At 55.5% G+C, this 10,452-nt stretch overlaps 2 protein-coding genes across 3 annotated transcripts; one reads left to right on the forward strand and one right to left on the reverse strand.

Moving 5' to 3' along the window:
- The first annotated feature begins 2,993 nt into the window (after positions 1-2,993).
- LOC111160585 (chromosome unknown C19orf73 homolog) lies at positions 2,994-3,797 on the forward strand. The gene is given in 3 exon segments (XM_022523780.1): positions 2,994-3,128; positions 3,237-3,377; positions 3,379-3,797. Coding segments are annotated over 3 exon segments (633 nt in total). The 3' UTR covers positions 3,736-3,797.
- A 41-nt stretch (positions 3,798-3,838) lies between these two features.
- Positions 3,839-7,494, reverse strand: LOC111160548 (lin-7 homolog B, crumbs cell polarity complex component). 2 transcript variants are annotated; one of them, XM_022523727.1, is made up of 6 exons: positions 7,433-7,494; positions 6,914-7,032; positions 6,567-6,638; positions 5,521-5,730; positions 4,293-4,456; positions 3,839-3,948 (listed from the first exon to the last, which is right to left on the reverse strand). In XM_022523727.1, the coding sequence occupies exons 1-6, from the start codon at positions 7,467-7,469 to the stop codon at positions 3,927-3,929; spliced, it is 624 nt and encodes a 207-aa protein (XP_022379435.1). In that variant the 5' UTR covers positions 7,470-7,494; the 3' UTR covers positions 3,839-3,926. The 2 variants fall into 2 exon arrangements, with proteins under 2 accessions (XP_022379435.1, XP_022379436.1); XM_022523728.1 differs by lacking the exon at positions 5,521-5,730.
- Between the last annotated feature and the right edge of the window lie 2,958 nt (positions 7,495-10,452).

Below are 10,452 nucleotides of genomic sequence, written 5' to 3' on the forward strand. Positions count from 1 at the left end.
AGAGGGGAGCATAATGATACCTAAAAACACACCTAATGCGATGTATGACGAACCTAGTCAGGAGACATCTAGAACTCAGAACCCATCAGGGAGGCAGGTGTAACAAAGAATATAGCAGGGGTCACACTCTCGGTGTTATCATGTGTCTAGATGACAGACAGAGGTGGAAGATAGACTCTAGAATTCAGAATATGCCCTGGGCATGGGGGAAAAAACCCTAGAAAGTCGCAAGGAGTTTGCCCGGAACTTACAAGTGCTTGGGGGAAGATTCAGAAGCATGCTGGGAATTGAGAATTTACTGGCATAAGGACTGAGCTGGCAAAGGAAAGGGGGAGAGATGTTCTGGAAATGAGGACATTTCTAGCTGAAGACTCCAAAAGAGGAGATGAGCCTAGAGCATGCTTAGAATGCTAAAGTGGCAGATGGAGGAGGAAGCCCACAGTCCTCCAGGAGATAAGTTCTAAACGAAGGTCACGTTAGGGAAAAGATGGACAGAAAAGGTCGGAATGGATGAGCCTAGCACCGAGTACCTGAAAAGGGAAGATGTACAACATTTCAGTGAGAATCCTTTAGATTTAAGACAGTAGATGTGGATGGAACCTAAAATAGGAAAGTGCATTTTAAACCTGATAGCACAATGTGGAGAAAGGCTAGAGCATATAATTGGAACACACATATTCTAGAATGGAGACTGCCCCTGGGAGGAGAACGGAATCTAGAACAATGCCAAGGATGTGGCTGGAACCTAGAACACACCTAAAATAGAATTTTAGCAGAGAATAAGCAAGTACTGGTTTCTAAAAATTCAGAACACATGTGAAGAGAAGGTGGGATCAGAATTTGGTTTGGGGACATTATCAAGACATTTGAATTCCCCTGGGGAAATGCATGCCTAGAATTTAGCATCTAACCTAGAATTGAGAACATACCGTGGGCAAAAACAGAAGATATTGACTGAGAGCATTCTAAGATTTAGAAAGAACCTAGAACATTGCAAGGGCACAGTTTAACTGAAAATACAGAAGACAATAGGTAGGTTCTGAGTCATCTAATGAACCTAGGTCACAGAACACATCTAGAGGAAAGCGTGTATGTTTGGTTCATCAGCCTGAGAAGGTATACACAGAGGATGGGACATCATGACACAAATATCATGGTAGGGTGCTCGAAACATCTCAAGAAGAGAGAATATCTGGGAATAGAGAAGACAAAGCCCAGGGAGCACAGTGCCTGATATGATATGGGGATGAGGCAGGGATTTGTTAAGGACACTAAAGTTGTCAAGTTGATGGGGGACCTGGTTCCCTAAGAGTAAGAGCTAATGGGCTGATACTTGGTGGGGGCCTGGAGTCCTGAATCGTTGTGGAGATAAAGGACAGTGAAAGCTTGGAGCCTGAGTCCTTGTTGGGAAGGAGGGTTGTGGCAGATGGCTTTGGTGGGCAACACAGAAGCTGGGTTCTGAACTCCTTGGTCCCTGAGGGGATGCAGGACCAGGGACAAAGCATCTAGGTCTCCAAAGGGGAAGGTGGGCAGAAGCTAGAGAATTGCATTAAAAAATTGCATTCCAAGCCCCTGAAAGGGAGAGTGTCATGGTGCCTGAATCCCTAACCAGGCAGATACTGGGATGTGGGGAGGCTGGGTATATTTGCCTGAGGGGCACAGTGGCTGTTGAACTGGGTCTCTAAAGGGGGCAAGAGCTGGGTGAACTGGATTCCCAGGTCCTGAGCAGGTGGGGGTTACCAGCTGGGGCCTTCAGCTAGACGGAATGAGCACCAGCAGGGCTTCCAGAGACAGGTGGGAGCTAGATCCCTGGATGCCAAGGTCCCTAAGGTGGACGAGGAAGGAACATTCAGAATCCCCGACTCCTCAAGAAGCAGCTGGGGTCCCAGAAACCTGGGGCACTGAGGACCGGCCGGGAGGCTCGCCAGCGGAAGCCTGAGGCTCGGGCGCCCGGGTTGGAGAGGCCCCGGGTATCTCCGGGTCAAAGGCGCGGCGGGGGGTATTCCCCCCGGCGCCGCAGGCGCCCCCTCCCCGGCAGCAGGAGCAGCAGGAGGTGGGGGAGGTGAGGCTGCCGAGTGCGCTGACCATGGACAGCTCCAGAGCGGGCCTGTGTCCAGGGCGGCTGCCGAGCCGGCCTGGACCGAGGGAGGAGGCTGGCTGTTCAAGCCGGAGGCTGGAGATGGGCAGACCGGGTGCACGAATAGGGGACTATGCACACCCGACGGGGGGCAGCTGGCCCTGGCTGGGGGTCTGACACAGCTACAGCAGGTGTCTGGAGCTCCCGGGAATGGGCCGAGGAGGAGGATGTAGGTCCAGAGGGGGCTGCCGGGCTGAACTGGGAAATCCAAGCTCCTGGGCCCTGGACGAGGCGCCAGGCGGCAGTACGCCTGGGATTCTAGGGTTCGGTTGGGGACTCTGAGAGCCGGGAGGGGCACGCCTGAGTCTCTGGGGTTGAGCTGTGAAATCTGGGCTCCAGAGCCCCCGGGGATAAAGAAGGCAGTCCAGGATCTCGGGAAGGAGAGGGAGGCTCGGCGAGGGGTCCCCGGGGTGGGCGCTGCCAAGCGGGCTGGGCCGGGCTCTTACCTACCTGGTCCGCGGCGGTTGCGGGCGGAGCTGGGCTGCAGGAGGGACGTGGGGTGGGGTGGGGGTACCGGGCGGGGCCCCTGGCGGCAGCCGGGGCCCGGATCTGTGGCTCCGGAGCCCTGTCTCCGCCGCTCGCGCGGGCTCCGCGTCTCTGGCTCCGGCTTGGGCGCTGGGGACCCCCCCTCCCCCTCACGGTCTCACAGCCCTCTACCCTAAAATAGCCCCCTGCCCCTATCACCGTTCAGCCTCCCCCCCCACGAGGCCGCAGCCGCCAGATCCAGGGGTGCCCACCAGCGCCCCCCAAATCCCACCTCCCCCCAAAAAAAATTCCTCCTCCCTCCCCCCCCCAATAGCTCCCGTGCGGTCGTGGCCCCTTTAACAGGAGACTGACAGACGGCTTTGAATGGCCAATGGGAGACGTAGTCGGAGCCGGCCGGCGGCTAAACCCCGCCTTCGCATGGACTGGGAGGGGTCGCGCGGGCGGAGAGCGGAAGGCGGAGCTCAAGGAGCGCCGGCCAATAAGTGCGCGGCGTGAGGCGGATGGGGTGGGAGGCGGAGCCCGGCAGGGGATGATGTCACCTGGAGCTAGTGGCGCGCGGCGTGGAATGCGAGTTGCGACCCCAGATCCCGGAGGTGGCGTGCGCCGGCCCTAGCGCCGCACGGGACGCGAGGGCTGGACCGCCGGTGAGGTGGGAGTAAAGGTTGGATTTTAAGGCGGGGGCGGCTCCCGGAGCCACGCGCTCAGGCTGGAAGGTGGGGTGAATGCCGGGTCGGCGGGTGCACCTTTTTCTGCACCCCCTGCGTCCACCTCGGGAACTGCACACGGCACCCCCACCCCGCACGCTGATGATAGTACGGCCTGCAGGGCTCCCCTTCCGAACGAAGCTAATGGTTCGCTCCGCCCCGCCCACACAGAGGCCGCCCACCGGCTCTGCAGCTTCGCAGGACTCCTCCGTCAGACCAACTACAGAAGGCGCTTGGCCTTCGCCCTCAGTCTCTCTTCAAGGCCAGGGGGCGTTGTCTTCGGTTGCGACCCCGCACTTGGACCCAAACAGGGTCCCAGCCTCGGCCTTGGACTTATGCCTAGGAAGCCGGCCAGCCTCCCGCTTCAGACCTTGGGGGAAAGTCTCTACCTCTGCTCTCAGACTCTGAAAAGCGTTTCTTCCGGGCCTGCTCTAGACTTCAGCTTCTCTCCCTCTCCCACATCCCAAGACACTCTAACCCCAGGATGCAGGACAGACGCACAGACACTCAGTGAGGGTCAAAGATCTTTAAATAAGGAGCCGGTGACAATAAATACTGTACAGGGGAGGGGGCGGGGTGAGGGTCCAAACACTGTGGTTTCAGCCTCGAGACTCCAAGGACCTGCAAAGAGGGTGAAGAGATGGGAGCCAAGCTCAGGGGAGGGGACCTGGGGAGGCTTGGGAGAGAACCAGGCCTGGGGTTCCAGAGCCAAGGGCCCAGGGAAGTGGACTGAGGGATTCCAGAGAGTAGGCTGCAGATCTCGAATTGACAGTGAGCTGGGAGTCCCCATGGGATGTAGCCAGAATGGCTTGTGAGAGCCTGGGTCAGGGTCAAGGGTCAGAACCCCAGGGAGAGGAGCCAGGGCTGGGGGTAGCCATGAAGGTCCCAGAAATCACTGGCCTGGCTTGGGACTCGGGATAAAGGAGGCAACAGAGGCCCCAGGGGTGTGGTGGCAAAGGGCTCACGAGTAGCTCTGGTGCTGCTGGCGCCGGCGGGCAGAGCGCATCTTCTCGAAGCGGGCCTCCATCTCCTCCAGCACGCGAGGTGTGTAACGCACCACCAGCTTCACCGAGCCCTGGGCTGCCTTCAGGAGCTCCACTGCCTTCTCGTGCTGCTCACCCTCAACGCTCTGCAGGGCAGTGCACAGACACCTGGGCCTGGGGCCTACCGCCCTCCCCCAGCCCCAACCCTGGAAATGGGACCTACTGTTGGTGAGCCTGGTACCAGCCCAAGAGGTCAAGGCCTCGTGGCCTCAGGGGAGAGTAATTATTCTTAGCTCAGTGTCCTCCCTCAAAACCTTCCAAGTTCATGTCGGGGACAAGCCCTATCTGCCCTCCCTCACTAAGCCAGAACTCTAGGTCCATCTTTATCCCCCTCCGTCCCCAAAGCCTGCTAATCCTAGCCCTCTCCCTCTTGCTGATTCCCTCCTCTTTGTCCCCACCACCCTGGCCCCAGCTCAGGCCTCCTCCTCTCCCTGGTCGACTTTTACCTAGCCTTCTCCCTAGAACTTTCTGGCCTCCAGTCTCTACCTTCAGTCCGTCCCCTGTAGAGTCCCAAAGGGATCCTTCTACACCTCCAAGCTGAGCCTATCCATCTCCTCTTCACAGCCTTCCCAAGGCTCCCCAGAACCCTTGAGACAAAGTTCCAACTTCTCAGGCTGGCCCTCGGGCCCTGCGTAGCCGACCCCCACTACCGATCCATCTGTGCTGTGTCTACTTCCAACTGCAGTGATTTTAATTAACCACGTGCTCCACTCCTCCACTAGACCTAAGCCCTTTCTGTACAGCTCAGAGGAGTGCAGAGTCCCAGCCCCTACCTACAACACCCTTAGCTGCTAATACACTTCTCTACCTTATTTGCCTGGAGAACTCCTCCTCATCCTTCAAAACCCAACTCAAATGTTCCTTTCCCTGCAAAAACTTCCCTCATCTACACTGGTCTGGTGAGAGCCACATTTGGGCTTCTGTACTGGTTTGTGCTTCCTCATTATGATCTCCCCAGATTAGGACTATTCCAGTCAATTCCCCTCACCAAGAAGGGAGTCCTTGGACATAGGAGCTGAGGCAAACTTCTTTCAGGATCTGTAGTGGCGCCCAGCACGCAGTACTCTATCGTTGCATGTTGAATGAATGTGAAAAGCAGGGACTGTGCTACCTGGAACAGACTGTGAGCCCAGCCTCAGTCCCCACTCACCACACCATTCACTGACAGCAGCTGGTCCCCACGCTTGAGGCCTCCATGGCGGTCAGCCACACCTCCAGGGATGACACGGGAAATGTAGATGGGGGAGTTCTGCTCCTTGCCCCCCATGATGTTGAAGCCCAGGCCCTCATCTGTTTTGGGCAGCTCCACTACCCTGGGATGTGCGTGGCCCTCGCTGGCTGTGAAGGCAGCCACTGTGGCCTGGGGGAGAGAAAGCATTGGGAGGTGAGGGCCATTCCATGGCTGGGGGCGGGGGGGGGGCAGGCGGGGTGAGGGGGGAGGATCTGGGCCAGGGAGAGCAATTTGGATCAGATCGCTTTCCCCACACAGGGGACACCTGCCACAGTTCAAACAAGCTTGCACTGTAATGAATCTCTCTTAATTCAGTCTGGATGCTTCAGACATGTCGAAGAGAATGTCTCCATTTGGTGTGAGTGTACCTTCAGTAGTCAACTCTTGCCAATCTCAATTTTTAATAGAGAAAAACAAGGGCTGGAAGAAGCTGAGAGCCTCCATGAAGCAGCAAGAAACAGCATACAACTAGAGTTTGATAAGATTTCAGTGTTTCATGCTATTTCATTATGTAGGTGTTAAAAGGTATCTTCAGGGGCGCCTGGGTGGCTCAGTGGGTTAAAGCCTCTGCCTTGGGCTCAGGTCATGATCTCAGGGTCCTGGGATGGAGCTCCACATCAGGCTCTCTGCTCAGCGGGAAGCCTGCTTCCCTTCCTCTCTCTCTACCTGCCTCTCTGCCTACTTGTGATCTCTGTCAAATAAATAAAATCTTAAAAAAAAAAAAGGTATCTTCATGTCAGGTATGCGGCACTAGTTTCCATTTGAAGTTGCTAAAGATGCCTTTAAATGACATTTAAGTACAACTTAAGAGATTATAATATCAGTAAATAATAGTAACAAAAGCTGGTACATAGCTTTGGCAAAAATCATGTAGGAAGAAACAGGCATGACTGACTTTAGGAAGTTACTAAGCTAGACCAGGCAGTTCGGTAGATACCATGAGTGATGGCGTAGGGGGCACCTACCTTGGCTGTGGCGTGGGCCCGGATCTCAGCACTGCCCGTGATGTCCAACGTGTCGTAGAGCTGCTCATACACCTGGTAAAGACGCCGTAGAGTCAGAGAACCACCAGGGGGGCTCCCCTTCTCCCTTCAGCAGAGTCCAGACCCGCAGATCCTCCCACCCAAGGATCGGCCCCGCCCCCCGCAACCCGGAGCCCAAGGAAACTACAACTCCCGAAGAACCCCGGGCTGAAGCGCGGGCACCCCAAGGCGGGCCGGCCCAGCCGCTGCTGGGAGGCGTAGTCCCTGGGCTCTGGGCAACGACTGGGACAGCGGCCGCCCGCTTGTGTCCGGCGCCGCGCTGTTCTCACCTCCCGGATGGCAGAGCAGAAGCGGCTCTGCAGGACTCGCTGGAGGGCCTGCAGCTTCTGCGGGGGCAGCTCCCCGCTGCGCTGGAGCCGCTCGAGGAGCTCCACCGCCCGGGACACGTCTGCGGGGCGGGGGCGGGGCGCAGAGACAGAGTCAGAGACTCGGATAAGCACGGAGCGCTGCGGCCAGAAACCGAGTAAGGGCGAGCGCTGACAGATCCCGGGAAAGACAGCCGAGTCCCAGTAGGACACCCGCAGAGTCGTCGGGGGCAAAAGAGACTGCGGCCGCAGCCCTGCGCCCCCGGATCCCCGAACGCACACAGGAAGGGCTGTGCGGTGGGCGCCGCTCCTGGGCCCGCTAAGCCCACGGACCCTCCCACACCCACAAACCGCGGCGCCCCCGCCCCGCCCACCCCCGCTCGATCTGCCCGCCCACCCGCCGGGGCTTCGCCGTGGAGGGGCGGGGACCGGGGTCCCGGACACGGGCCGCGGCCGGTGGGCAGGGCCCCCTGGCGCCCTTACCCCGCTCCAGCCCCAGCGGCTCCACCAGCGCAGCCATGTCTGCGCCGCCGCCGCCGCGAGCCGCCCGCCTGCCCGGTCTCCGGCGAGGGGGGCGGGGCTGCTCGAGGCCACGCCCCGGACGGCGGGCGCCCCCTGCGGGGGCGCGGCCCAACGTGCGCTTGGATCCCGGCGCCGCGGTCGCCCCACCTGCTGCCACGCCTGTCTGGCGGCCCAGCCCACGGTCGCCAACCGTCTGTCCGCTTTGCGACCCCTCCTCTTGCAGCTTGTGTGTACCTCCTTCCGTTTCACTGCCCTGCCCGCCACACCTGTCTCTCCGCTTTCTCTTTGTACCACGTTCATCGAACAAACGTTGTTAAACATCTGGACACAATGGTGAGCAGGGCAGACAAGCCCACTTCCCTTAAGGAATTTAGTCTATGAGGAGGGGAGGTAGACTACCAACTACGGCTGTGATGAGAAATCAGGAGTGAGGAGGTGTTCTAGGGCCACTGACCTAGTCCTTGGAGGGAAGATCATCGGGAGGTGGGGCGCGAATCATTTTCCAGCAGAAAGAGCCCACGAAGTAAAAACTAGAGTGGCTTGTGAGGGTGAGAAGGTAGGCAGGATCCAGGTTATACACGACCTTGGTTTTAGCATACACAGGACGACCTTGGACTTCATGGTAACCCCTAAGAGTTAAATGTGATATTCAAATGCGTATTTTAAGATCCGTGTAGCCAGAGTGTGGGGACTGGATTGGATGGCAGCAACAGAGGAAGCAGGGGGACCAGCGATTAAGGCTCCCCCAGCAATCCTGTGATGGCTTGGAGGAGGTCAGGAGACAGGAAGGACAGCTGGACAGATGTGGAAATGTCTGGCCCTGTCTTAGTGATCGGCTGTGTTCATTAGCTGGCGGCAAGGTAATATACAACAAAGAGGACCTAGGGCTGAGTTCCTGAAACTTCTACCGTTTCAAAGTTAGGAAAAAGACAAAGAATGGCAGGAAAGTGGGAGGGAAACCGGGTGGGAGGAACTGTTAAGAGAGTGCTTTCAAAAAAGAAGTGGGCAGTGGTAACACATACGCTAGAGAGGCCAGAGAAATGTAGGAAAGGTGGAGAAGATTGTGGAGAAGGCTGGCTGTTGCCCATCAGCAGGATTAGCTGGGTGGGGAAATGGAATCCTGAAAAGGACTTTTGCCAAGTGAGAGGACTAGAGCAGGTATGTCTATCCCTCTCCGTAGTATCTTTCTCTCGTTTTAACAAGTTTAATGAAAACAAAATCAAACACAGAAGGGCTAATATCGAAAAGCATGTCCTAAGTCTCCCCGCTGCAAGAGGCAACAACTTAGAGATGTTTTGCTTATATATCTAAGTAACCTGTTTCTCAATTCTAGGTGTTGGTAATATATTATGTATTGATTTTCTGCTCTTACAACCTTTCCGCTCTCTTCCCACGGTAGTTTTATGCTACCAGTTTTTAGGACAATCAATAAAGTGCTCACATGGTAAGTACTGTTTACTAGAGGGCCTAGGAGTGTTCTGTGATTACATTTCCTTTCCTGAACAGCTTTATTCCTGCAACTTCAGTCTGCTTTTCTTCCATGACATTCCCAACTTTTCAAACTTTCCATCACAACATATTTTATTCAGTCCTTTTTAGCCAGGTTTACGGGGGAATAATTGACGTGCATCACTGCAGCAGGTTAAGGGGTGCGTACAGCACGATGGCTTGGTATACGTACCTCGTGAAATGATAAATGCCATCCATTCAGCGACTGAACCTTCTTTATTCTGAAAGTCCTTGGGAACCTGAGTCAGAGCCCTGACTCCAGCCTGGACTAACCGCTCTCTAGAAACTGCCATCCCGGGGTTTTTTCCCCTCGCTGCTCTGAAATGGATCCTGTTTCCTCTCCTGTAAACCCCTTGTTTTGGTGACATGTATCTTTAACTTCCTTAAGAGATTGTGAGGTTCCTCTTAACTTTTGAGAAAGTTTGTCTCTTTTCCCCGTTAGAACTTCTAATGTGTTGTTAACAGAAACATTTTGGGTTATGTAGTATATGAACTGCAAAATGCACCTAAATTCTTAATTTATTTTCAGTTCTAAAGTTTGAAAAAAATTTTTTTTTCTTTTAAAGATGGCAGATCTCTTCAAAGCTCTCCATCCTTTCCTTGTTTCGTGAACCTGTGGTTATTTCACTCTCCGGTAACTCCCAACAGCAGAATGCCTGGGTCTGTTGGCTACTTTTCCCTTGGTTTTCAGCAACTCAGGTCTTCTTTCTAGAATACCTAATGGTTTTTGAGTAAATGCTGAGCACTGTGTACTAGAAATCACAGAGGCTCTTGAATTAGATCTTCCCCCAGAGGGCTAAGTCCTCTCCCAGCAAGGACATCACCTGTAATCCCGATGGGTCCAGTTTCAGATCTCCACGGAGATCTCCCGCACGGCCACCGCCAGTGCAAGTGTGCGAGTGGCTGCTGCCACCTCTGCTCAGCTCGCTAGCATCCAGCTACTGCTTTCTGATGAGCCCTTTGTGGGCAGGTCTTACACGGACAGCAAGCAGTTTAGCAGCTGGCAAATGTTTTGAGGGAAGGCCGCCCATGGAACTGGGGGCTCAGCGGCCCATCTGGAAATTCTGCCCTTAAGTCCAACCTGTGCGGTCTAACCTGTGTGAATTCAACTCAGCGGACTGCCACTTTCTGAGTCTATTCCCCTAGGTTCAAGTGGCAAATGCCCTCGGGGAACAGGGGAGGGCTAACAGGTTCACCGGTGTGCTTTCCTTTTCTTAGGCATCACCCTCTAGCCAAGCTCCCCAGTACCTTCTGCGGATTTTGTCCGGGCTTCGTGTAACATGCCTGTGCCACGCTAGCCCCAAACCCTGCTCTTCACGGCCAATTCCAGAAGCGCAGGTGCAGTATCTGGTATATCTATGAGCATATACTAACTAGAGGCACGGAGTTCTCTTTTAGTCCCTAAATTCTTCCTTCCAGAACCAGTTTTTTCATTTAGGTTGTGGTCTCCTGCTGCAGGATTTTCTCCATTG

Source organism: Enhydra lutris, unplaced genomic scaffold, assembly GCF_002288905.1.
Source record: "Enhydra lutris kenyoni isolate GAN:26980312 unplaced genomic scaffold, ASM228890v2 scaffoldscaffold77, whole genome shotgun sequence".
NCBI classification, from domain to species: domain Eukaryota; kingdom Metazoa; phylum Chordata; class Mammalia; order Carnivora; family Mustelidae; genus Enhydra; species Enhydra lutris.

Coding starts and splice junctions, on each gene's coding strand:
- LOC111160548 (XM_022523727.1), bottom strand. CDS start 7,469: ATGGCTGCGCTGGTGGAGCCGCTGGGGCTGGAGCGGG. Junction 6,639..6,913: donor TCTGCTCTGCCATCCGGGAG/GTGAGAACAGCG, acceptor CGTCTTTACCAG/GTGTATGAGCAGCTCTACGA. Junction 3,949..4,292: donor CAGCAGCACCAGAGCTACTC/GTGAGCCCTTTG, acceptor CCCTCTTTGCAG/GTCCTTGGAGTCTCGAGGCT.